Below are 27,051 nucleotides of genomic sequence, written 5' to 3'. Positions count from 1 at the left end.
AGTCATGAACCAGTTCACAACATATCAGTTTACCAAGACTGTAAATACGTATTTATCTCTTCTTTTGTCAACAGCTATGAAGTTCTGAATGTAATGAGTGTCTGGTGATAATTAGAGGAATAATAGCAATGAGGGAAGAAAGTCTGGTGTTGTTTACACTCTTGATTTGTGTTTTTTTTTTTTCGCCCGATTTTATATCAGAACGTAAATGCACTGATTGAGCTTGATGAGAACATAAATATTTAGCGACTCCCTGAAGGGACATACAGATCTGTTGACGTTAATGAGCCACCAGGACCAATTAGGTAGGGATGTTGAAAAGTAATTAACCAGCAGCTGGGTGAGGTGATGGCAAATACTATCCTTCGTAATCATATGCACTGGAATTTAAATTGAAATTTACTTCATCCTCAGATGAAAGAATCATATTCCTGATCTGTTACTATGTGCATCCATCAGGCATACCATTATGACCACCTTCCTAAAATTGTGTAGGTCTCTCTAATGAATTAGAAGAAGGTCAACACCTTGTGCTGTTCTTCATGTTTTGGTTTGTTTTTTTAGTTCTTCCTAAACCGTTTTTGTGTGTCTGTGTCAGGCTGTATCCTGTGGGGATGGCTACTGCCATCAAGGTCTTATTTCTATGGGGTGGTCTGATCTGGTCTAGGTGGATGGTACATGTCTAAAAAACTGTAATAAATGGAAGGTCCAAGTTTTCAAGCAGAACATTGAATTGTCACAAGATGGTCACTGTCATTCACTTCAGTTTAGTGGAGGACTGTTGTATTAGGCATTTTATTTATTTATTTATTTTTTTAAACACTGCGGACCAAATCAGGTGGCCTGTGTATTTTAAGTGCAGGACCTGTCTGCGTGCCGCCGCTCTGGGCTTTGATCCTCTCCCTCTCTCAGTCACCTGACACGCTCGCTGAGGGGCTGTCCTCCGGCTCGACTCCACCTCGCTCGGCGGGTGTGTGAAAAGGATCCAGCCCGTTATTTCAAGGTTATCTCCTGCAGGAGCCTCGCTTTCCGGATCCTATGGGAATTCTGATAACCGCGATTTTTCTTTGGGCTGCCGTCGGAGGTAAGAATCCACCACGTTAATTGAACAGCTACTGTGTGTGTTTATGTATATAGGGCGCTCAGCGTGTGTGCGGGTACGCCGGGGACATGCCACATCTTTTAGTCGCTGCGGCCTCATATTATTATTATAAAAATATTATGGTTTTATTTATTTATTTTACCGAGCCTTCTAGTAAAAAAAAACAGCAGAATCCATCATGCGTTGTAACTCCACTTCAGGGAGCACGGTGAAGGTGTGCGCTATAATGGCTAAAGCCTCGCGGGTTTAAGACTAATAGGCTATAAAGCAGAGAGGTGTTATATAATTTGTGGTGCGCCCACATTTTCTGTTTCCGTCCACACCGACGCCACCACTGCTGCTGGCTTTTACACGCGTTTTACACACTGTCCAAATATTGTAGTATTCAACGACCCCCCCTTTCGAGTTCAACAACACAGGCGCGCGTTTAAAGCTGCGCACAGGTGAGCGGAACTGCGCACATGTGCGCGTCCCGGGAAGACACGCAGCCGCCGCCGCTGTGAAAGCCCGCGGCATCAATTAGAACAAGTGTGGGCTGCCTGCAGGGAGCGAGGATCACGGGGAAGTCTGCCTCCCACACGTACCTACGAAGCCGGGGTTAATGTTAGGTTGCGGTGTTACGCGCGGCGTCGCAGCACCGCGCCGGATAAAACACACAGAGCAGACAGACCATCAGCTGTTCGTGGGTTTAAGTGGTGTCGCAGTGTGCGAGAAGCAACTAAATCTATAACCGGATTAAATGTCACTGCATCTCGATGTCAGTCAAGCGCCCAAGAGGATGGGTAGCACATCCTCCAGTTGCTATAGCTGCCCATTCGCTCATCGGCCACTTCATTAGGTACACCAGTGGGAATTTAAGAGTCCTGCACTAAGTCCTGGCTTCATGACTGTTTGTGTTTGGGTTAAAACAGCATCAGAAAGGTGGTAATTCACCTGGATGATCGTTGTGGGTTGTGCGGTTTGTGGTGCTGTTGATCTGGATTTAATTAAACACTAAAGATTCACATTTTTGGAACCTTATTTCAGTTCCAAAAATGTTGCCCTGACTAAAAACTGAAGCCACATTAGGCAAAAAATATCTTGTCTTCTAATACAACAAGGGCACACAAATTCTCGATCTTTCACATTGCGCATCATCACAAGCCAATATAACCGAAGACACGGGTCCGTGATGTCCCAGCTTAGACAGGCCCGTGCACATTCACACACGCTCTCCCTCACATGGACGCAGAGCCTTGTGAGACCAAACTGAAGGCTTGTCACGTGTCTGTGTGTGGTAGGGTTCATTACTGGCCAAAAGTATCAATGCATCCCATCGATTCTAGTCTGTGCTGATCTGGCTGCGTGCTGACACAGACACAGTTTTGTGGATCAAATTCCCAGCTTTCTGCTCGCATTTATAAAATTCGCCGCTGGAGTAATGTATCGGTGACAGTTTTAGTCTTGACTGCGTAAGTGTTGCTGTAATACTGGATGCAGCATTTGGGGTTATGTTTAATGTATTTAGAAAACTATTTGTTTAGGAAAATGCCTGGCTCTGCACACAATCCGTGAAGCCGATAGAAAGTAAGAGATCAAATGAAAAGCTTCACGTGAATAGTTGGAGCTGCTAACTCCATTTGGCTTTGGCAGAGTTTTATAAGAGGTGCAGTTACTGTAATTTTGCAGACATTTAACCTTATTTGCATTTACATCATCCCTTGGATAGTGCCAATTTGACCAAAAAGAAACACAAAATAATATCACTCACATTTAAATTATGGATTCAATTAATGTGCAGTAATTGAACAACATCAGATCTTTTGCAAGTCTTGCCATTCAGTACATAATAATAAAAGAAAATGCTGCAGGCCGCAGGATGAACATCGTTCTAATCTATACCGACATACGGCAGCTCCTTATAAGTACAGTATCTATGTGAGAAGAGGCTCTGGGGGAGCTGCTTAGTGTGCCTTTAATGGTGTACACTGCCAGGCGTGGGATTGGTGACTGATTTAGCCTGGGTGGGACACTACCTGTAAGCTAAAGCTAAAGCTCCTGGGAACGTCTGCATCCAGGAGAGAGAGAGACAGAGAGAATGAGTGAGCGAGCAAGAGGGACATGAGGTTAAGCTTCTTTGCTCTGTCTCTTCACCAAGGTAACTGTGCTTACCTTAATGAGGGAACAGCTCCTCCCATGCGCATGCAGGGCAAACCATTAGGAAGTAAACAAACATGCTCATCCGTGCTGATGCAGTTTCTGCTCCTGCACATATGCACTATATATTGATTTTTAATCCAATTCTCCCTCCATCTCTCCCCCTGCCCCTCCCCTGCTTGTCTGTTTCTTAAGTGGGAAGCCGGCCAGTAACCTCACCCCTCAACAATGCAAAGGTCAGACGCTTTTATTTCCACCATCATTTGGCTTTATGCGTGCATTTTTCAATGACTCAACCGCTGACTGTGTGTTTTATTTTCATCCCGTGCCACTGTAGGTTGAATGCGTTATTCAGGAGACACTGAATGAGGATGGGTCACATCATGACTGTGGCCCACAGCTAGAAGGTAACATCCCTAGTCTACTTGTCAGTGTTTAGAGCTGAAAACTAACAGGAGTGTAATTATTCATTCATTGTAATAAGTGAAGATAAGCTACATACAGTTCTGTGTATGACACATAAATGTGATACTGTGTATTAAATGATTACTGCCAGGTAAGATGTTTTTGGTTGTTCTTTATTTGCAGCCTTTTAAATTAACTCTAATGTGTTCTGGTTGTTCTGGCACATCCATCGCACGTATTTCTCAAAGATTGCAACTGTTTTTGTTGTGCTATTGTTTTGAGTTGTTGCATGTCATTATATTTGCAGAGGATCTTGATGAGGTGCAAATACATCAGGGTCTCCTCAGGGAGCTGCAGAAACTGGCCGACGATGGTACGCACAAATTAACAGTTGCAGTCACGTTAGGACACTAATAATATAATTGAATAAAAATTCCAAAACAAGGTTTACTCTAGTGTTTTGCAATCTGGCTTTTTTTTCAGAGAGAGAAAGGGAGCATGTGGATGAAAGGGAGAGGTACGAGGACAATCTGGCCGACGATGAGAGCAACGTCGAGCAGGGGGACGAGGAGGCGAAGGGCGAAACAGACGTGAGCAGCCCTGCAAAAAAGACAGAGGGAGAGAAAGAAGAAGAGACAGAGAGTGATGACACCAAGGAGAAGATCATGGAAGAGCCGCGGATTGAAGACAAAGGGAGGGATGAGGAAGAGGAGCGAGCCAAGGAGCTTGAGGAGCTGCTGGCCGAAGAGATCACCAAGAAAGGCAAGGAGGAGAGCAATGATGAAGAGCTCAAAGAGCTGCTGAAGGAGCTGAAAAAGAAGCGATATGAGGCGGTGAAGGAGAGGGAGATCCAGAAAGGCTCCGCACCAGAGCAGGAGGAGGAGGTAGAGGAAAAGACAAAGAAGCAGGACAAAGACAAGGAAGGAGAAACGGTGGAGGACCAGGAGAAGCAGAGGATTGAGGAAAGAAGGAAGAACGAGGTGGAGCTGATGGTGGAGAAGGAGAAGGTGGAGAAGGAGCTGAAGGAGCTGTTGAACGAGCAGGACACCAACACCCAGCCGGAGCAAGATAGGGTGAGGAAGGAGAAGCAGGAGGAGCTGGACGAGCTCGTCCGGAAGATGAAACGGGTGCAGGAAGAGGAGGAGCAGGAGGCCCACGTTGTGACGAAAGAAGGCGACGTGGTGGAGGAGAAGAGCGAGAAGAAGGAGGACGACGAAGAGAAGGAGGCGGATGGGAAGGCGGAGAATGAAGTCAAGAAGAACGCAGAGGCGGTGGGGGTGAAGGAGCCGCAGCAGAAGAGGGTGATGGAGAAGGCGAGCGATGAGGCCACGAGGCAGTTTGAGCGGGAGAGGTACAAGAATGAGGAGGAAGAGGAGGAGGAGAACGGAGAGGAGGACGAGGACGAAGATGAAGATGAGTACGTCAGAGAGGACGAGGACGGGCAGGAGGAGGAAGACAACGAGGAAGGTGATGCAGAAGAAGATGAAGGGGAGGTAAGTTAATGATTCAGCAGAAAGCTAGTCAGCTAGCCGGGGCTGGGTACTGAGTCACAACATTTCATTTCGGTATCATTCACTTATTAACGTTTAGAAACAATTACACTAAAGCTAATGTTGTCATTGCTTCCAGGAGTTTGTGGTATTTCAGTATCATCCCTTTAGGTTTCCATCTTGCACATGGTTTGATTTTTGTGCAGCTCTTCTCTGTCGTCACACTTTTTAAATCCAATCGGCTTTGAAACCGGCGCTTCTGCCATGTTGTGGACTAACCTCACACGTGGACTAATCTCATTGCACGTTCTCAAGAGATTTGACATGCAAAGCCAATCTTGGGAAAACACAACGAAATTTCTAATGAGATAATGAATTAATGGCAATCATTTAAACAAACAAACAAAAAAAACAATCTGACGAATTTAGTAATTGTGAAGTGAATTGAGAATCGATGCCAGAGTTTGTGCAAAACTGTCAGAGAGAGGACAGTACCCTCGGACAGTCCAATTAATGAATTCAAATTGGATTGATGCAATTAACCTCACAATTTTAACAAATGTTAAATTTACAGAAAAAAAATGCAAATATCTCTGTGATCCACTCAGTTATTTTGATGTTGCTAATCTCAATACAAATCCTGAAAAGGACTGTGCAGCTGCAGCCAGGACCGATTCATGGAGCGCCTGACAACTCTTAATTACGGCTGTCTGTCATGATATTGTCTTTTCATGGCTAATTATTTTAAAACGATACTCTAAAGAAAATGGACAATTATTAACTACCCGGAATGCCAGAAACCACCGTTTATTTAACATGTACTTTAGTGATTTAGTTGGGCCCAACCACCGGCGGACTTATGACCTATACTGCAGCCAGCCACCAGGGGGAGTTTTACGCGCTGACTACACTTTTGGGGAGCTGTCATGGTGTCCCCTTTTTTTTCACAGTCTGTGGTCTGCAAGGGTGTGTGGCATGTTTGCGTAACTGTCATTGTTTACTTGTGCTTGCTGGTTAACGGGAATATGAACTATTTAACACAGAAAACTTCATCATGCTTTAGGCATCACAAACAAGGACAAGACAGGGACAGGGACAACACAATTCATACAAACCATCAAGGGCATCAATACGGGGTTGTGGTTGGTTAAATAATGCTGTCTCGTAATAGGATACATATTATAGATATTAAATCTTAATAATATCAGTAGGCAGTGACAGAATATGTGGCCTGCAAAGACGTTCACATGGGCGCACACAAACCAAACAGTTAGTAAGAGGATCAGCTGAGTGTAGGGAATGAAGGGAATAAATGCCATCAGGAGCTCCAGATGGGACATCACATAATACTGAGGGCAGGCTTTACAAATGTTAGGGTGTTACCGTGACAACCCTCCGTGTCAATTATTCGCCCTTTTTTGTTCACAGGAGCTGCTGGAGATTGAAGCCGAGTTGCGCAAAGTCGCTGCAGAGCTGAGGGAGCTTCGCAGAGGATAAGACGCGCATACAGCAGACTAACAAAAACCCATTCACGCTCACACATTCATCTCACACGTTTCCCACTTAACAGCCTTCAAATCCGTTCAGCACTCCCTTCAGAGAAATGTCTTTAGATGTGGATCTGTAAATGGACGTTAGTAGAAACTGTACATACGGTTTGGGTTTCATCTCCGCTTCTAGGTCGACTGGAAAAGGCTCTCACCGTTGCCTCGTTTGAGCACAACTGAGGAAAACGAGACGCAGTTCTCCAGAAAACCTTAAAAGCTCGAGTCCATTGTTGATGTCCCTGTCTGAGTTCTTGTTGCGGTTCGTGAGGTAGACAGGTGATTTCACTTCAGTTGTAAACTGCCATGAATGCAAAGCATTCCACACTTTCACTAAAACGTTCATTTTGATTGCCAGCCACGAAGAGTCACAATAACTGGCAGTCAGCGCTTCTTTTTCTGAAAGGAATCATCTTTGATGGCGTGTTCTCGTTGGGAATAACAGGTTCCCTACTATAAGTCATTTGTGTATTTTAATAGCTATATTGTGCAATAATCTACATGTAAGCTGTTCCTGCTGTTCCGACTGTTAACGATATGTATTACTAATATTTATACGCGGGAGTAAGTCATGAGCTCCTCTTCATTTCTTTGGTGATAGAGTAGAACCAAGGATTGTGTTTCATTTGGCTCACGCACTGTTAAAACCAGACTGTTTGTGGCGAACCGGGGGGTGACACGAGTAAAACACACAAAAAACGAGGGTAGCGATTGGAAATCTGCACACCAACACACACGTCGGATGGTTTGTGTGGTCTGGTGTTGTGCCGCGACAGGATGTGATGTGCTTAGAGCTTACAAGGTCTAAAAGTGTCACTTCAGGTTCACTGCCAGCTTTGCACTCTTATCTTAACAAGCCAAGGAGGAGTCGAGAGGAAGGAGGAAGGAGACACTAAAGCCATTTGTTGTCTTTCGGTAACACTGACAATAACATTGATATTCACTCCGTAGTGTTCACACATCACACTTTTCATGGGTGTCATGTTATTTATTTGTGTAAATATTAGATATGTGGTCTGTAAGCCAAGGTCATTTGAAATATGAAGAAACAGCGCCCCCAAGAGGACTTTGGGTAGATGTGCACATGGTGCAGGATTAACAGGGTTACCACTAGAGGCCCACTTACCGCAATAACACAATATAGACTACAGCACATGTGAATGCAATAATTAGCCAAATAATGAGTATTTCATTTATTTTAATATGTAATCAAAATGCATCATATAGTACTCATAATACAAATATAATCTGTTTTCTACACTTCCAAGATTTACAATATGTACTTGGACACTGGCAAAGCAGCGGGCCAGCTCGTGTAAACAATATTACCAACACACGACACTCAACACTGAGGAGCTCATTACAGTCGATTCCAAAGAGGAGGCGTTTGTTCACCTGAGAACACAGGAAAAAATGAATGTACTGTAGTTTCCTTTTTCTATAAAAGTGCAAAATATATCTTACAAACCAGCACAGGAGCTGTAGGTCTGTGGGGCGGGGGCATAGAGGACATTTCAAAAAATACAGGAAAAAATTGTAACAAAAACATAATTTGTAATATTACTGGCCTATCAGAGTGCTGTATTTTGTGCCTGCTGTATCTTCTATGCTACTCGTCAATCAATAAACAGAAAGTGGAACCAACACTTTGAATTTTCCCTGGATTTTTTTTGTTGACCTGAAGCAGAAACAATAAGCAGCACGATGTCATTAGTGTGATTTACAGCGGAGAGTTTAAGGTTAAGTCACAAATTAAAAATTAAGAAAATATTATAACTATTTGGTCCATAAAAACTGTGGCTTGAAGTCTGAAACACTTTTGATTTTTTGATCATCTCCAGTTCCACCCAAGCTGCCTTAGTGATTAGCTGTTGCAGCCCAGGACCACGTGTAGTTTGTGCTGACTAAGGAGATCCAGTGGCCAGAGGTCCAGGTGAGGTGTCCAACACCGACTGTATGTGGCTGAGCAGAGAGGAGAAAAACTGAGGCACGCCCTCGTAACCTAACAGAGAAGAGAAGGTTTCAGAACATCACTGCATCTCCCTGAGCGTATCTGTGTGTCGCTGTGTGCGCATGCAGTACCCGGGAAGATGTTGATGTCGATGACGGTGAGCGTGTGCGTGCGTATGTCGATGATGACGTCCACGCCGAACAAGGCCATGCCCAGCTGAGCCCGGAGCTCCTTCACCAGGGCGGCAACGGCCTCCGAGCTGGGAGGAGGCACATACGGCATCTGCTCATCCAGCTTGGAAAAAAAGTAAAAAAATATGTAAATTACACGAATGTCAGCCTATTGAGAGTCCAAATGGAGACGTCTACACAGTTCTTTGACAGTTTAACCGTTGCTACTCACAGCTGTGAGATCAGAGCTCGACTCTGGTTTGGACACTTGATGGCTGTTGAAGAAGATGGTCTTCCTGTCTGGAGGCAGAGGAGAATCAGAACTGGGTGATTAAGACAAACACAGTAACTGAAGGCAGGACAGGAAAATACACAACAGGACCAAATGAAATAAATGGACAGGGCAAGAAATGTGGGAAAGAAAATGGGAAGACAGGAAGGAAAGTTCTACAAAGGAAGAGAAAGAAGAGTGTTGGTTGGATGCAGACTGACCACAGGGACCTGACGGGAAGTTCTTGAGTGAAGGTCTCTCCACGCAGTAGTGTTTGTCTCCTACCACAAAAACCTTGTGTAAAACAGCTCCGTGGTTCACAAAGCTTTGGAGCACACAGGGGGGATGGATATCAGCCAGACCGCTCGCGCTGAAGATCAGGGACATCTGCAGAGAGCCCGCAAACATGAAGTGAACGAGGAGCAAACAAGTAACAGTCACAGAAATTAAAGTTCATGAGAAAGCACTTGCCTCGTGGGAAAGTGAACCGTGCGCCACCCTCGTTTTACAAACTGGGGTCAAGACAGAAAAAAAGAAAGCGTATTTGTCTTTTCAACGATGTAATGTAAAGGAACGAAGGATGAATGATTTTAGAGAGTGAACTGACTGAGAGGGAAGCTGAGGTCCTGAGTGATCAGCGCCTGCTGAACGGACGGCAGCTCGCTGGCACTGTGGATCTCCAGGTAAGGAGGACTGCAGATGCGCCAGTCTGACAAACAGAACAGAGCGGCGTTAATGTCTACGAGCGACCTCTAAACTGTAGTATTTGCACCATGATGCTGCAGTTCACCTCGGAGTGAGTTGTGCAGCTTGCTCATTATCTGGTAGGAGGCGAAGCGGTCTAGTAGTTGAGTCATGGCAGGCAGGGGGTCCAGCAGGATGGTACTGGGATGAGCTGACACGTAGCTCTGAATGTGAAAGACAGAACACTTACTGATGAACTAACGAAATGACTGCTCATTAACAGACATCTTCAGCACCATCATTTTCTGTGAGTCTCACAGCTTGTACCAGACCATTTTTCTTTTTCTTTTTTTTCTTTTTCAACCATAATATTTTTCGTACACAACAACACAATTGCAGAAGTTTTCGTTTGCCCTATTTGTCCCTTTACAGTGTGAACCCAGTCTTAGCTTGTCTTCATTTGGACGGGAATATTTTGAACAAATGTTACTTTGCAGTATTACCTGGAAGTTGGCGAGGAGCTGCTGTGACTGGCTGTCGTGCTCTGCCTCCACAATGACGTCAGACAGCTTGTGAACAATGATGTCAAAGGGTCCCTGAGGTTCCAGCGGCTGAGTGAGGTCGATCTTCCAGACAAATGAAAAATAAAAACTTATGCATCTCGCATAAACAACGCAAGTTTTACCCGCAGGGATGTATGTACAGTTAATGAATTATTGTGTGCTGCTGCACCTGCACTTGTGTCTAATGGAAGGGTAATTTGTGTCAAAATGTATTTCAAGGGGTAATTCTTTTTCTGGATTGCTGTCCATCAGATGGTTAATGGTTAATGAATCAGCAATTAAGACCATCTGACAATTCACAACAGCAGGATTTATTACCAAACCTGCCCTCTATAAACTGTGAGAAGTTTTCAGAGTAAAGTGATATCCCACTTTATGGAATATAGGCAGACTTTTGAGAAACCGTTTATGCAATTGTTCTTTAAAATCTACTGAATTTGCTCTTGAATAGAGCTCATTTATTATCAACACCACAATATACACCTTTACCTTTGTATTGCAGCAAGCTCTTGTAAAGTGACTGGTATAAATCATCACACAGGCTCATTTCAGTGACACTGTGCAGCTATTTACATGCAGTTAAATGTCTGAGCAGTTACACCCAGGCAGCCATTGTTTACAGGCAGATAAGAAGAGGAGGCTGCAGGTGGCCGTGACACCGATTGCTAAAGTTGTGGGCATCTGTACATGACACGATGTTTGTGTCCATCAGGGCACTTCTGCCATTTTGGAAAAAGCACGTCGACATTTTTTATTTCCCTTAAGTAGCTCTACGGTTGGTCGAAACATCTTTTTCCTCATTCCTCAGTTTGTGCATGTATGGGTAAATGTTTGTGCCATCGATATGGAAATACCCAGTCCCTTTGTATACTGTAGCATATGCACTACAATCTCTTTTTATTTCTGTAATAATTTCACCAGGGACTGGGTGAGTTTGTTGACCCACAGCTCGGCCACAGAGATTAAAAAATCACTTGTAACATGTAAACAGAGTTTACACGTACAGTTGCTGGTTTCACGTGAGAAAAAAAAACACTCACCTCCAGCACTTCCACTCCATGGCCCCTGCAGGAAGAATGTTGAAAGGTTTACAGGTTGTTTTAATGGCGAGTCATTTGATCTGTGGACATATGGTTGTGTTTGCTGTTCATAAATGACTGCATACTAACTCTGCTATTGCAGCAGTTAGCTACTTGTAACCACACACACACACACACACACACACACACACACACACACACAAGTGTGTGAATACACAAAATATATAAAAAGTAGCCCTATAGAGGGAAATAGAAATATAAGTACATCCTCTATATACAGTGTGGAATGGGTATTAAACCCACTAAAAACTGGAAAGTAATAATGTAACATAATTGCTAAGATTATACAATAAAGACATTGAAGCAGAAGTCTGCAAATTAAAAAAAAAAAAAAAAAAAAACGAAAGAAAGAAAAGACAAGAAAACAGACGGAAATGTGGGAAGCATTCTGTTCACCTACCGTCGACAACAGGTTCAACTGTTGAAATGTTATGAAATGACAATTAAAAAAAAAACAACTTACGCACAGAACTGTGCAAAGGCGTCCAGGTTCATCCTCCTGCGCTTCTTGTCGCTGAGGCAGAAGCCCACCCTGCGGCTTGACATTTGGCCGAGTGTGCGTGTGCGGCCAAAAGACACGGAGGGAGGTGAGAGTCGACGTCTCCCTCGCATCCATTCACCCCTCCTCCTCCCCCTAAAACAAGCCTCGGTTCGTCTCTCTCCTTGTGTGTTATTTTTTTAAGGCGCCCCTCGTTCCCTTGTACAGGTGAAAACAGAGGGTGGCGGTGTGTAACCGGTAAAGCAGCCTCGCTTCCTCGTTGCCGTCGTCCAATAACGACGAGCTCCATGGAGCAGAGAGAGAGAAAAACTGAAAGAGAAAGTAAAAAAATCATTCAGGGAAGTCACTCCATTACACTGGTTATTGTTCGGCAGGGGCGCAGACATGCTGTTTCACGCACACTGACTCGCAAAAACTGAAGACCAAAAGTTTATTCGGGCGCTTATATAGATATATATACACCGAGTTCTCGTGAAGTTCACCTGAGGTCACGAGGAGCGAGGAAAATGTCCCGCGGTTCTAACGCAGGCTTCGACCGACACATCACCATATTCTCCCCAGAGGGCCGCCTCTACCAAGTCGGTAAGACTGAGAGACATTTTCCTGGTGTGTTAGCTCGGAGTAATCCCGCAGCATGCTTCCTGAACAAGTGAAAGACACCGACGTTGCTGTGTGTTCAGCAGCTAACCTTACTTTTAATTTAAACACTAGGAGGGACAGCGGGAAGCTAAAGTGGTTAGCATGTCTGATTAGCATGACAGGTTAACTTGTATAGCCACAAAAATGACAACCATTGTTTCCCGTTTCTTAATAATTAACCTTTAATGGACTTTTGAAACTCAAAAAAGTTAGTATGAACTGTGTTTTACATCCTTTCGCACACAATTGACAAACATAAGGCCCGTGGACCAAAAGCGGCCCCTCAGAGGGTCTAATCTGGGACGAATTTACAAAATCCTAAAAATTACATTGAACCTGCAATTTTTCCAATACTATCCCCAAGTTTCAGTGGTGGACATAACACAACAGTGAGACATAGAAGTGCACTCATTTTTCTTAAGAAATGTCCTGTTGTCCAATACATGTTTTGTAATATTGATTTTTTTTTGATAATAGTTAATTAAATGTTTTCTAACACATTTCTTTGCACTTAAACAAATGGAAACATTTTGATTTGTCGTTATTTATAGGTTAATACACTACTATGTTACAGGTCTGGCCCTTTGATATCAACCCTGTCTGAATGTGGCCCCTGATCTAAAATGAGTTTGACACCGCTGTCCTGTTGTAATTTAGCTGTATAGTGTTATTAGTGTTAAGCAGCAAAGCAGAAACAGACAACACACACAGAAACAAAATATTGCCAACAAGGTGATAATACAAAATATAAGACATACCTCAGTGTAAGTTCCTCGTAGCCTCATATCACTGGTGTTTTATTGGTGGGGACCAAATATGAGTTTATACTCTGCTTCAGTTCTAACTTTTTTCTCTCTCTTGTATTTTATTGTGTCGCATGTGCAGAGTATGCCTTCAAAGCCATCTCTCAGAGTGGGTTGACATCAGTGGGAATCAGGGGGACAGACACCGTTGTGGTGGTTACACAAAAGAAAGTACCGGTAAGATGGCACACACTCTTAAACACAACTCAACTTGGATGATGATGATGATGATGATGATGATGCGAGTAGAAGCCAAACAGTGAAGCCACACGTGAGCCGTGACATGTCAGCTAAAAGCTGGAATAAGATACTATGTGAAATGGATGCTGCTGTAAACATGCCACCACTCACATTACCACTACTAATATTTGTTACATAGAGGATGTGGACAAAATCTTTTTTATTGTGAAGTGTTCCTGTAATGTAACTCATTCACTTACTGTTACTGAGCTTCAGTGTCTAGTCATCATAGAAAACTATGGATCTTGGTGCGTCCAGTTTTGATCCTAAAAATCTGAATCTGATGGATTTGAAAGCGATATGTCACACCTTTTTAAAAATGAACCACAATCTGATGAGCAGAATTTACCATACTGACTAAACAATACGATGCCTCATCAGTAAGTCAGGTGTTATTAAAATGTAGCTGTACCACCTTTATCCTGTAGAGCCACAGAGGCTTCAGGTCCATCCCAGCCCGACACTGGATCGGTTACGACCACTGACTGTCTCTAAAGATGGACAAACCCTATGTGACGTCATCCTTAGGTTTTTTTGAAGCACGATGTGGTGTCTTGGGCCTGACTCCACCTAACCCCTAATGAGTGATTTTTACATGGCGGTCTAAAAAGATTGACTCATTTTTGCAGCCAGCTTCAAGTGGCCTTTTCAGTAACTGCAGCATTTCACACTTTGTTGTTGGCGTCACTTTTCAGGCCTTTAAAAACTCCTAAACTATTCACATTCACATGTTCCTGGATATAAGTTGGCACATGGAGAACAGTTGTGTGTGTAGATGGGTGTCGGCTGTCGGCACATTGTTACTTTCATTACGTTGGATTTTAAGTCTCCTTTTCCCCATCGCAGGACAAGCTGCTGGACTCTTCCACCGTGACCAACATGTTCAAACTGACCCCACGCATCGGTTGTGTGATGACTGGACACAACGGTGTGTATTCATCAAATGCACAATCATAGTCGAAGTAACTGTGATACTTTGATATATAGAACAAAGGCTGACATTGTTAATATGACTCACCAGGAAGCCTGGCATTTGTTGATTCACCAAATAAAAACTTCCAGTGATTTCCTGTTTTGCTATAAATCCATTTGATTTTCAATTAGAGTAGTGGACAAGAGTGTAACTCAGTTAATGTGACATTATTGTCCCTTATTAGTCGTCCTAATCTTGTTAAAAGTGACTTTCGTGTTTAATGGCTCTCCTCTTTTGTCTTGTGCAGCGGACAGTCGTTCCCAGGTTCACCGGGCCCGAGTGGAAGCTGGAGAATGGAAATATAAGTTTGGTTATGACATCACAGCAGACGTGTTGTGTCGTAGGTTGGCTGACATCTCCCAGGTCTACACGCAAAACGCTGAAATGAGACCTCTAGGCTGCTGTGAGTGACATTTATGGTTCTCCTTTCTTTCTTTCTTTCTTTCTTTCTTTCTTTCTTTTTTTCTTTCTTTCTGTCTTCTCTATCTCAAAAATATGTGACTAAGTACTTGTGCGAGCTAGCAGAGTTTTTTGAGTTCCCCCTGGCACAGCTGCTATTACACTGCCTACATGTACCATGATGCATTGTGTGTCAGCCACTGTGATGAGGTGGGTGTTTCAGACCCAATGTTTCTTTTGGTCCTAAAAGTAAAGATGTGTCAAAATACCGTATGTGACTAAAACACAGAAAAAAAACAACATAAATTAGATAGCACTACGTCTGGGTAACAAGAAGACATGCAGATAGTAGAACATGATGGGGCTCAGTTGTCATCTTCCCTCTCAGCCATTGTCTGTCTGTCTTTTCCAATTCATCTAAATCTGCACATAATGATTCAGTTTATTTTGGAATCAGAGAGCAATTTGAGAAAATGCTCTACTGTTTTCACTTAGTAGCTCAGTATCTAGATGGCGCCTACCATCAGTTTCCCTTTGAAAGGGCAATGAATCTGCACCTTCTAAGTTTTTCTCTTCTCAGCTTCTTCCTCTTTCTGATGAACTTCACTAAACCAACACATTATTTGCACTCATATTGAAAGATGCAAGTTTTGCTACTGGCAACAGATCTCATATTTAATTTGCAGCACATGCACACTGTGGATTTTAATTAGACGCTTGAAATCCAAGATATCAAATCCATCACAGAACCATCATCTGACACTGTATTCTTTTCAAAGTTAAGTAATTTTAGCCCGTAACCTAAACATTTCCTTTCTTCCCTCTTACACCCAGGTATGCTCCTGCTGGCTATCGACCCCCAGCAGGGTCCTGTCCTGTATAAATGTGACCCGGCCGGTTACTACTGTGGCTTTAGAGCCACGGCGGTCGGAGCCAAACAGACGGAGGCCAACAGCTACCTGGAGAAGAAGCTGAAGAAAAAGCCAGAGCTGACCCACGACAGGACAGTGCAGGTAAAGGAAAAGCTTCTGAAATTATGGATTATAAACTGAATTATAACCGTGGATGAATTAAACTTATTTGCTGTATTTATTATTTACTGTACTGGACATCTTTACAGTGAGCATAAGAAAAGATAAATATATCTTGTAGAGCGTCAAAGGACGGCGACACTGACACCAGACAGATATTGACCTTACATACTGATCAGGCATTTAAACACATTAGGTTTAAGAATAGTCTTTATTAAATCTTTGTCCTTCTTTTGTACTGTTTGTGCTCCTTTTCAGGCTTTCATATATTACATCCTCTGTATACTTGATGCTGCAGGGCCCTTTGCAGTTATGAGTCAACATTAAGATTAGAGCATTATTAAAAAGGGTTAATTGTGCTTGTTTGTCTCCACTTGACCCTGGTGTGTTGAGGCAGCTTTGCACAAACCTCCCTCTGAAGTGTTCAACTTTTATCTTCGTCAGAGCACCGGTGTCTGAACAGTTGAGTTTAGGATATTTTTCAGCTGAGATCTATTATTTTAGTATTTCTACCAAACCCTTAGAGCGACCGTCAAAACATGTCCTGCCTTGTCTCACTTGCTGTTTGCTGCTGTAAGAGCTGACAGTGCTCACAGGGAGGAAAGGGTTTTTGAAGAATGGCATTTGAGTCAGGCGTTTGTGTAAAGACATGTGCTCTGAAGAGTATTTGCTTCCGTGTCCATGTGTTCACTGCTAGTTTTGAAATCATCTGGACAAACACGTCACCTAAGCTCTTGTGTTTTCCCAGATGGCTATATCCTGTCTGTCCTCTGTGCTGTCTTTGGACTTCAAGGCCACTGAGCTGGAAATCGGTGTAGTGACCAAAGAAAAACCTAAGTTCAGGTAACTTATAACATCCTTGTAACTACACATGCGTGACCTGTTAGGTAGTCATATAAGAGATTTACATCAGTTCTGACTGGTGCTCTGCTCTGGATTATTACTAAACAGAAATATCACTTTATCATGTATGTTATGTGTTTTTATTGTCATTTTTAATATTGACTTTAACTGTTTGTATATTCCAACCTATAGCATTGATGTTGTTTCGTGATTTAGTTTATTTTCTGTTAAAGTTATGCTAATGTTGACACTATAGGCCTGTTTTCAGTGGCAACCTAAAATGGTGCACTAGCTTTGTTCATGTCGTGTTTTTTACGGTGTCAGTTACATTTCACATTTCTTCCCTTACCTCTTCTTTGCAGGATGTTGACAGAGGCAGAGATTGAAGCTCATCTGGTCGCCATAGCAGAGCGGGAGTAGAAGTGCCCCCACAATCGTCGGCCCCTGATTCATAGTTCACAGTATTTCATTTTCAGTGTGTGGTGGGTTTGAGCCGATTAGCAACACTGTTACCAACAATCTCAAGACAAAAATTCACGTCTTCAACCTGCTCTTCTAGAACGACTAATCATGCACACCTGAAGAAGAAACTCTGTTGTAAAGGATCGATATAGGTTAGAGTCATAGTAATATGATGGGCCATTTAAAAAAATAGATATACAGCAGTGATGCAATGACACACATGGTCAACGATGGTTTAAGCAACACATTCCTCGATCATACTTTGTGTGTGACTAGCACAAGTTGTTAGTTGCTGGTTAATACTCATCATACAGCTCATTTAATGCTGAATGTTTGTAACACCACCTGCAGTAAAAGTGTCCTTGGATTCATTGTCAACCCTTTTTTAAACAGCTGTCGCAATAAAAGACAATAGAAAGAAGAATTATCCTGTGATTCTTTAAATTAAATATGTAATGGCATTATCCCTGAAACTATACCCTTACTAGTCAACAGGGGGCATCAGTGATCCAGTAACGTCACTGTAGGACAGACTAAGACAGCGTTGAACAGCAACAAAGTCCTCCTCCTCCTCCACTGTGGATTCTGACAGGGTGGAGACACAGGTGAACGACGGCTACTATCATAAGGAGCATCACTAACTCTCTTGTTTCAGCACCAAAATTGTAGTTTTAATTTTAAAAAGTAGTAATTTATCAGACTGTGTCATACTGTCCGCTGCACTCAGATACTTCATGTGGCCACTAGATGGCAGTGTTGTGCCTGCTGCCAGTACTTATTTCATAACAGAGTCCACAGTGTCTGTTTGTACTTTTCTATTTCGGGAATCCTTTTCAGACTCTTGTAAGCGGTTACACTTGCACGTCTTTGGAGATTGTGTGTGTGTCAGGCAGCCAATTGTGACGTTGCATCTTGTTATGTGTGCCTGTGCGTTTTTTTCCACCGTGAACCCACCAATCTAAAGATAGGTTTCACTGTCCTGTTCAATTACTGAATGTCACAACAATCTGGAAGCATACACACTGCAGCGTGTAGCTTCGCACACACACATGCAACAGCCGACACAAACACACACAACGAGAGAGAACAGCAGTGAAAATGCTATTACTTTATTAAAACGACACAGATTATAGGGGCATGCTATTAGTTTACAAAACAATATTCCTTTTTTTCCAAATTCCTTTTTTTTTTTTTTTTTTAAATGATTTCAAAGGTAAGACTAATACACTTGGGTTCATCTGACTGGTCACATTTACTCATTTACTCATCTGAGAATAGGGATTTTCAAAGAGTGGATCGTCATTTTGTTTGCAGACACAATCAGGGTTTAGCCTGAGAGGCTTGTATCAGTGGCTCTCTGTGAAAGCCGTAAACAGCAGCGCTAGTCTCGTTAAAGCTACAAGTGAAAGACACTCCAAAGTTACACCGATAGGCCTCTTAATTCGTTTTAGTGTCTCCTCTCCGCTCACCTTACGCCCATGAGGCTTTTGTGTCTTTCTTAGATAAAGAAAGGTTGCATTTAATGGTACCAACCACCTGCCGTTTGGAATCTCCTGACCTATCTCACTTACACGCCAACAGCCATCTTGGGGACAGTGTAGCTTAAATCCGACGCGGGACACACGAGTCAGTCAACGCTCTGATTTTCACAGAAAACAAACAGCATCAGCTAAAGAGAAGCTCGCTACTTGTTCAGTCCAAGGGTTGATCTTCATCCACCGCGTGCACAGGAACCTGGAAACACAGAGCACAAAGGAAACCTGTTAGGACGAGCCAGCCTCAGGTAGTGTGGAGCGAGACACGTTATTCAGAGTGGGGACGAGGAAATCCACAGAAATCAGTGCAGTCACGTCACCATGTCACCAATTAAGTTGTATTTATGCAACTCAAACGCAGCAAAGGGTCCACATTGGACAAATAACTGGACTACTGGTACTTCGACATAGATGTTTCTCTCTGATAGACACGTGTGTTTCTATGAGCATAGTGATCTTCAATAATGTGCTATTGTCCCACTGAATCTGCAAGTGTGCATGTAAATAGGTTTAGCAGGCCACTAAATGCAGTTCAGTCAACTTCTATACATTAAAACATAACATCTTCTGTGAAAAAAACTGCTGTTCATACTCTTCATAAAATTAAGTGCACATTTTAAAGATAAAGGTGCTTTTCATAATTACTTAACAGTTACATAATTTGTGCAAAAACACAAGAGACAGAGTTTTTTTTTTTTTTTTCGTAAAAAAGCTAGTTGGTAGAGTCTTAGTGCATGACTGTAGAGTTCCTTTAAACTGTGAGATTAAAGATTGCCTCATCTGAATAACACCACATATAAGTTGTAAAATCTCAGTCTTTACTATGTTGACCTTGGATTCATGAAGTTATTAATGATCACTGACTATTGTATGATTAAGTGAAGTAATCCCTAATGATTTAAAGTCACAATACTTCATCTTTTAATGAGAAATCAATAACTTTTAACGAGATGAATAGTCCCCGCGATCTGTATTATGTTCACAACAGGCTTGACTTTAATAGACATTCTTTGTTTCCTCAAGCAGGTCAATAAAGTGCTGATCGAAGGTTTTCTTTCTGTTGAAACCCTAACCCTTAGTACATCCTCTCCTCCTTCACTTCCATAAGCCCACTGGATGTTCTTCCTCCACCTCACCCCTACAAACTTCTCTCCAAATCTTAGCACTCCGCTACCTCTGCCTCTTCAACCCTTCCTAATTCACCTAGGTCACTTCCTCCACCTGTTCCCCACCTCTTGATCTGAACTTCTCTCCACCTCATACCCCGGTACATCACGTACTACTTCCTCGCCCCCACCACCACCACCATCACCCCCCACCTTGCGCCCTGCCATATGAGATGTTGACGCCGTGTCTGGCGTCTCCTGGTACTGGGACTGGCTGCCAAGCTGAATGGGCCCAAAGCATTGGGTCGCAAGGCCGTGTGTGTGTGTGTGTGTGTGTGTTTGTGTGTGTGTGTGTGTGTGTGTTAGGTCACAGCATGGGGATTAGGTGTGTGTGAGTGATTGAGGGTGACAGCGGCCCTAGTATTAGGTGCCCTGTGGCAGATTTCGTAGGCCTGTTTTAGACACACTAAGCTGGATTTACCAGCAGCAGTGTGTCAGCAGTGATGCAGCCTGCCTGGACCTCCTACGGAACACACACATGGAGACAGACACACACATATAGACCCCGCTCGTAAACTGGTCTCGACCGTCCCGTTAACCCTTTCCGCGAGTCCATTTCCCTCCGTCCATCCCTCAATAGTTTGAGTCGTCTTCCCGTCGCAACATCTCTAATTTCCATTAGCATGCCCTAGGCTTTTCTAAACATGCTGAGGCGCACTGGACTCCGTGACGCATGTAGGCTACTGTAGCATGTGCTAGGCATCACCTACACATTGACCCCAATACAAACACGAGGGCTCAGTTGCTCCAGCGTTTCAGAGCATCTGCACAGAATTCAGTTCATCCCTGCAAAGTAAAGCGCATCTTGGGTGAACGCTTACATACACATTAGCCTTCATAGGCCCTCACACAGTTTAATTAATTAATTGATTAATTAATTAAACTGGCAAAGTAGAAATTGTGACGTAAAAGCCCCGTGATGTAGCATATCAGATTAAAACTACATAGCGACTCGCTAGCTTGTTGACTAAAACAAAAAAAGCTAAAAAATACATATTAAAAAAAAAGGTTTTCATGCTACTGATTGGAACAATTGGTGTGTGTCGCAAATGTGACTGTGACTTTACATAAGTCTAAACTCACACGACGTCTCATTTTCAAACACAACCCCTGACCAGTTATTGTTTCTCCTGAAAAGTGTGTGTCCCTTCCATAATTCCCATTATGATTATTCTCCACAGTCCAGTTGCATTCTGGGTACACTGCTGTGCGTGTGTGGTCACTTCATGCAAGGGTACATGAGGCCTCTGCGGCCTTCGCTACGCACATACACTGACACTCAGTTGTGTGTTTCTTGACGGGACTTGTGCAAATGTTTATGCGCACACCTTCGTCCCTGTGCGCGCCCGCGTGTGTGCTTACCCCCCGATCTCTGTTACAGCCGGTCCATTGTGAAAAAGAGTGTTGAGCAAGATCCTGACCCACTGGTGGGTACTAATCACGCACATTCCTCAGGATTAAACAGCCAATTAACAATAAGAGAGCCATTGTGGCCCTGTCTCCTTGTGCGTCACAGTTAAAAGGTTTTGTGTGTGTGTATGTGTGTGTACGTGTCGCAGTGTGTGCGCGTGGAGCTCTGTTTTGTGTGCGCGTGTGTGCTTTTGTGTGTGCATTAAGGCGAAGTGCTATTCGCTAATCAAAAAGGGCCCTTTGTGTTTCTGCATCGGTGTTTTGCTGCACAAGTTTTAATTTAACATGAAAACTATAGCTTCGCGGATGAGATTAACCAGTGATTGTGTAAAACCAATTGTGTGAAAATAAAGCAGTGTGAGGGATGTGTTCGGCGCGGCGCATGTGAACCTGGGTCCGTTCAGGCGCCAGCAGCAGCAAGTCCACAACTCCTTAATTCATAGTCATGCAAATAATTAACACGGCCATCATTCAAATCTCGTCTCTTCTTCTGCGCTTGTTTCGATGCTGCGTGTCTGCATGCGCCATTGTGCACGAACTTGGACATAAATTGCATCTACACTCCAACAGATCTGTGTGTGTGTGTGTGTCAGTGTCCATGTGTGCATAGGGTGGGTGTATGCATCAGTGTGGCACGTGTCGGAGTGTGGCCGAGGATTAGTGAGGCTCAGGGCCTGTTGCTCCACTTCCATGATTACTACTGCTGTCTACTGCCATATGGGGTGGTGGGGTTGCAGGTGGGGGTGGGTGGTGATGTTAGTGGTGGCGATGTTGGCGGTGGGGAGGGAGAGGGGGCTGAAAGGGTGGGGGGGGGGGTCACTGTACAATGCTACCCTTAAACACACACTCCACCCACCAATACCCGCATGGCCTCACTGATAATAATGCCCCCCCACTTCCACACCGACGCACACATGCTCCCGAAACACATGGCCCGGGGGCGTTTATACACACACACGGACACACACACACACACAGTCCTCAATTCGTTAAAATAAAGCTAAGATCTATAGTTAAATAAAATTAATGTACGGTTGTTGTGAGTGTAAACACCTCCATTCAGTTCTCTAAATCCATGGGAACATGAATATGTACTATGCTCCTCGTTAGCCTGCGTGTCTAAATTATGAAAACCCTATCCTTCTGTACACGGGCGTGCATTTAATATCAGCACAATCACCTGCAATTAATAAACCTTAGTCTTCAACACTAATTGCATGAACCCATAAATTCTGCTCTATGCTTTATATATGTTCGACCCAAACTGATTAAAATCATCTATCCTCACTTATTATAAATCTTTTTTTTTTTAAATAATAACTAATTATTTACCAAATGATTTTAACAAAATATGTACATTTTCCTGTCAGATGGAGATATGATGAGTGTCGCCGTGTGCGCGAGCGTTAAGTGCACTTCAAGTATTAAACAGTTCTCCACGGCTGAGGACAATCTGGATATGCAGATGTAGCTGCAGTTTCTCAGCTTATGTCATTACAACAAGTGTATGAGTATGAGGGCATGAACAGGTGTTAGCATGCTAAAACCCCAGACAGTGGTCAAGCAGGGGGCTAAATGATGACACACACACACACACACAAACACACACACACACACACACAGCATGCAGACCCCACCTGCTGCTGTCTCCAGTAGATTAGAGATCTGTGGACTCTGAGAAGACAGCAGGACACACACATGCACGCATCAGGGGGTCTGCAGTCTGTGAAATTGATCAAGATGCTTGCCAGACATTATTTACAGATGAACTCATGGTCGGGCTGATACTCCCTCGTTTGCTACAAGCGCTTCAAGGGCCTGTGTCCAGGACTCCGTAGGGGCTAGCTTCATTGGTGTAAAAGCTGACTGAACGCCTCACGCCACATGGACTCTTCCACAACAGTTACTAAAATAATTTGTTCATCACAAGTTTCCCTGTTCGAACAAAAGGGTGTGGTTCAGTAGGTAGGGGTTTGATCCTGGTGCATGAACCACACGCTGAAGGGACCTTGACCAAGACACTGAACCCCTAATTGAGTTTGTGTGCACGAATGGTTAGGTGTGTCATTGTGACTGCAAAATGCTTTGAGTCTGCACAACTCCCCCAAATTCACCAGGAGTCATTCAATGTGATCTGACTCTGCGAAATCAAATAATTTGGGCGGGATTTAGGCAGTGATGGACAGGATAGTAACGCACGTCCCTGGAGCGCCACTGGAGTTGAATATCAATAACAAATGCAACCAAATGGCAGGTGTGTTACCACACATGATTGAGTCTATGCTAGCTTTAAATATCAATAGGTAGAAAGGCACCAAATAAATTCAAGATCTTTTACCATTAGTTAGGGAGGCATGAATCAGTGTGTTCCTCCATCAAACTTAAATATTCTGCTGAAAACTGTGTAATCTACAATAACTTTAGGCATGATTTAGATTGTTTCACTGGAAATAACGCACAAACGGAGATGCTGTATTATTTTAGTCCTATAATTTATAATACCTCCTGTTGGTACATTGCTACAGACATTACAACTAACTTCCACAATATGTATAATTGATAACTATTCATAGAAAAACTATGTAGTATATACTGTATGTTCTCTTTCTGCAGGATCTGAGCTTGAAGGGAACAAAGATCATCCACGGGGGTGAGAGGGTCTTTTATAAATTATATCTACAATATATAGTGTAAAAATTCTACACTCTACATAATTATAATGAACCCATGTTTTAACTAACACAACCAAACAATCTAAACAACAAGGTTATACCAATGTACACGTCGTTACACATGACATGTACATGCACTATTTTTTACTTATATAGCTCATCATTATATAAGCAACCGCGGCCTGAGTGTATCTTTAACCTGGACCCGTGACAGACTGCCGACAACCTAAATCCTTCTAAGTGGAGGCGCGCGCGCACCGTGTCGTGCATTTCCGTATGCAAGTACACTAATGGCATGTAATGGCACCGTAACAGCGGGACCCTTCACTGCAACCTATACACAGCATGGGGTCTTAATTTCATATAGATGGAGGAGATGGAAGAGATGGAAGCGTTACGCCAGGAGACACATGGCGTGCCCTGGACTCACGCAGAGTAATCCTCACATCGCCTAAATGAGGAGTTGACACACACTGACCTCAATACACACACACACACACACACACACACACACACACACACACACACACACACAGAGAGAGCAGAATTTTTTTTTTATACATAATCAGAAAAATGAACAGAAAAATAGCAAATAATAATAAGAATAGTAAATGGCATCCTGTATTAACAGTTTGACCTCTAGATCTGAAAACCAGTACAACATTGAGGGACCCTCAGGAAGCTCAGACTGAAACCGACGCCCCTCCCATACCCCCCCTTCCCCATCTGCTTCTCTCTCTCTTTCTCTCTCTCTCTTCTTCACTTATTTCTGCTCTGTTTTGTCATCACGCTCCTCTACTCGTCTACCTTCCTTCTACCCCACCCCGCCGCCCTAACTTTCCACCCAGTTCCCTCCAGTTTGATGTTGACCTCCACCAGACCCTCACAACAAGCTCACAGTCCTTCCTTTTCGTCTGTCCTTCTGTCGTCCAGTCTCTCTCTCTCTCACACACGCACACACACACACACACCACTGTGGCCCTCTCATGCAACGCCGCACTTTCTTGTCCCATAGCAATCGGTTACCTTATCAACAGTGATCGATCCCGCCACAGAACTGAAGGTCCTGCTCTCTGCTCCAGTGTAGTGAGTGCTCAGTTCTCTCCATCCACCCTTCCTCTGTCAATCTGGCCACAAACCCCTCTTTCCTCCCTTTATCCCGAGGTAAGATACTTACTTTTCAGATAAAGCATATTATGATAAATCGGCTGAACTCTGTGCGTGTGTGTGTGTATGTGCGAGTGTGTAACTGTCACACACACACACACACGCACATACACACTATAAACACAGAGTGCGCACACAGACATACAAAAATACACTGTGTGTATCGAACAACATGATGTCAGAGGTGCTTAACAGCTGGGGACGTGTGTGTGTGTGTGCGGAGGCTGGTGTGTGTGAATAATGCATGGGTGTGTGTTTTTGGGATGTGATGGTCTTTTGGCATGCGCCGCAAATCGCAAAAGGCACGAATTCTTCTAATGTTTTCATCAGCATCACACACACACACACACACACATAAAAGACTGGCATCGCACAACTAACACTGGATTCACAACCATGTCAGCAGAGAAGTTTGGGAGCTGCATTTTTTTTTTCTCAGTGGAAAGGCCTCAGGAAAATTTCATTAGCATGATTGTCCAGAAGCCATGAACGAGTCAAACTTAATTTTTATACCAGTTTGAAATCCTTTTTCATTTGGTTGTACAACAGGCTGATGAAGCATTTAGTAGCACGCAAACGTCCTAGTATTGTTTTTTTTCTCCCCCCTATAACTGTCTGGAATAAATGAATTCATTCGGCTCCTTAGTTCATTGAAGGACGTTTGCTAATGAAATAGGCTGAGAGAAATAGAGGAGCATATGGGCAAATGTTCTTCAACAAAGTGGGATGGAAGTAAAGGTCAGCAGGGGCAATAAAAGAGTTTGGAGAAAATGAAAACTAAATGAAAATACAATGGCAGTGTTTGCCTGTGGGACATGCATGCGTGCTTGTTTCAAAATGGGATGTTTATGAAATACTGTGTGTGTGTGTCTGTGTGTGTGTGTGTGTGTGTGTGTGTGTGTGTGTGTGTGTGTGTGTGTGTGTGTATGAGTAAAGATTAGATGTACTAAGCCTCTTATGTGATGGTTGTCCTTAATTTGCTTGTGCTCTGGGTCCTAGCGCGTCCAAACTACTGGCAGTACTTCCCCACTGTTTCCACACAAACAACCCAGAAAACATCCCTTGTCATGCTACAGTATAACTGTCATATTCAAGGGCGTTCATTTATACTAATCTTAGGGCCTGACCAGGCATTACACATAAACACAAGATTTGTTTTACTCAGAGTGAAAATAAATGACTGAAATAAATAATTCCAAGTAAATTAGACGATCGAATATTCAATCCGTAAAAGGAATGATGTGTAAAAGAGAAATTCTGGGGATTTTTATTCATTTGTTTAGATTTTTCAACATCTGTTCAGATAAATTTACTTGGTTGCAAATTATATAACAATGATCTAAAATACATAAACAAATCACAGCGTTTCTTTAATCGTATGTGGGCTTTGGTAAAGTATAACTGATGTATAAATGTGTGATTCATGATTAGATTTGCACTGTGTGCCTCAACCAAAGACTATTATTAACAATTCCACAACTGCAGTTCAAGTTCTCATGAGTTGCACAGATTCCAGCTTGCATGCTTCAACTTTGAGATCCCTAAAAATGAAGAGCACCAGAGGAATGTATTGTTAATCGTGAGCAGCACCCATGGCATTTATTTTGTGACTATTATTAATTACTTTCATTGTAATTTATTGAGTTGTCATTTAAGCAGCAGTCACATTCTATTTTATCAATATTTTACGATGTTTAATTGTCACACAGAGAGCTAGAGATGAATTTAAATATTACACAGACGTCATTTTAAGGCCTCTTGTTTTCGTCATAATGTCCACCCTCGTGCTATTTTAT

At 43.1% G+C, this 27,051-nt stretch overlaps 3 protein-coding genes and 1 long non-coding RNA gene across 4 annotated transcripts; 2 read left to right on the top strand and 2 right to left on the bottom strand.

Moving 5' to 3' along the window:
• Window positions 1–918: 918 nt before the first annotated feature.
• LOC125013255 (cilia- and flagella-associated protein 251) lies at window positions 919–8,323 on the top strand. The gene is made up of 6 exons (XM_047593745.1): window positions 919–1,084; window positions 3,434–3,474; window positions 3,576–3,645; window positions 3,951–4,016; window positions 4,127–5,136; window positions 6,562–8,323. Exons 1-6 carry the CDS (start codon window positions 1,039–1,041, stop codon window positions 6,628–6,630), a joined length of 1,302 nt encoding a protein of 433 aa, XP_047449701.1. The 5' UTR covers window positions 919–1,038; the 3' UTR covers window positions 6,631–8,323.
• A 35-nt stretch (window positions 8,324–8,358) lies between these two features.
• Window positions 8,359–12,092, bottom strand: LOC125013256 (inositol-tetrakisphosphate 1-kinase-like). The gene is made up of 10 exons (XM_047593746.1): window positions 11,880–12,092; window positions 11,357–11,381; window positions 10,257–10,379; window positions 9,860–9,977; window positions 9,677–9,778; window positions 9,541–9,581; window positions 9,291–9,456; window positions 9,031–9,098; window positions 8,760–8,922; window positions 8,359–8,679 (listed from the first exon to the last, which is right to left on the bottom strand). The coding sequence occupies exons 1-10, from the start codon at window positions 12,026–12,028 to the stop codon at window positions 8,582–8,584; spliced, it is 1,053 nt and encodes a 350-aa protein (XP_047449702.1). The 5' UTR covers window positions 12,029–12,092; the 3' UTR covers window positions 8,359–8,581.
• Window positions 12,093–12,258: 166 nt separating this feature from the next.
• LOC125013257 (proteasome subunit alpha type-6-like) lies at window positions 12,259–17,726 on the top strand. Its single transcript, XM_047593748.1, has 7 exons — window positions 12,259–12,497; window positions 13,440–13,534; window positions 14,444–14,525; window positions 14,818–14,973; window positions 15,804–15,982; window positions 16,749–16,843; window positions 17,206–17,726. The coding sequence occupies exons 1-7, from the start codon at window positions 12,422–12,424 to the stop codon at window positions 17,261–17,263; spliced, it is 741 nt and encodes a 246-aa protein (XP_047449704.1). The 5' UTR covers window positions 12,259–12,421; the 3' UTR covers window positions 17,264–17,726.
• A 753-nt stretch (window positions 17,727–18,479) lies between these two features.
• LOC125013258 lies at window positions 18,480–25,237 on the bottom strand. Its single transcript, XR_007113371.1, has 2 exons — window positions 25,115–25,237; window positions 18,480–19,039 (listed from the first exon to the last, which is right to left on the bottom strand). It is a non-coding gene; the product is annotated as an uncharacterized LOC125013258 (long non-coding RNA).
• Window positions 25,238–27,051: the final 1,814 nt, after the last annotated feature.

The sequence above is a fragment of the Mugil cephalus genome, chromosome 9, assembly GCF_022458985.1.
Source record: "Mugil cephalus isolate CIBA_MC_2020 chromosome 9, CIBA_Mcephalus_1.1, whole genome shotgun sequence".
Taxonomy (NCBI): Eukaryota; Metazoa; Chordata; class Actinopteri; order Mugiliformes; family Mugilidae; genus Mugil; species Mugil cephalus.
The sequence above is the reverse complement of the archived record's forward strand: the minus strand, read 5'-3'. Positions and strand labels throughout refer to the sequence as shown.

Bases quoted from the DNA above. Each gene is read 5' to 3' on its own strand.
- LOC125013255 (XM_047593745.1), top strand. From the start codon at position 1,039: ATGGGAATTCTGATAACCGCGATTTTTCTTTGGGCTGCCGTCGGAG. The intron at 4,017-4,126 runs GTACGCACAAAT...CTTTTTTTTCAG, and splicing joins GCAGAAACTGGCCGACGATG to AGAGAGAAAGGGAGCATGTG. The intron at 5,137-6,561 runs GTAAGTTAATGA...TTTTGTTCACAG, and splicing joins CAGAAGAAGATGAAGGGGAG to GAGCTGCTGGAGATTGAAGC.
- LOC125013256 (XM_047593746.1), bottom strand. From the start codon at position 12,028: ATGCGAGGGAGACGTCGACTCTCACCTCCCTCCGTGTCTTTTGGCCGC. The intron at 11,382-11,879 runs GTAAGTTGTTTT...TTCTTCCTGCAG, and splicing joins GCCTTTGCACAGTTCTGTGC to GGGCCATGGAGTGGAAGTGC. The intron at 9,978-10,256 runs GTAATACTGCAA...TTTCACATTCAG, and splicing joins AGCTCCTCGCCAACTTCCAG to AGCTACGTGTCAGCTCATCC.
- LOC125013257 (XM_047593748.1), top strand. From the start codon at position 12,422: ATGTCCCGCGGTTCTAACGCAGGCTTCGACCGACACATCACCATATTC. The intron at 12,498-13,439 runs GTAAGACTGAGA...TCGCATGTGCAG, and splicing joins GGGCCGCCTCTACCAAGTCG to AGTATGCCTTCAAAGCCATC. The intron at 16,844-17,205 runs GTAACTTATAAC...TCTTCTTTGCAG, and splicing joins AAAGAAAAACCTAAGTTCAG to GATGTTGACAGAGGCAGAGA.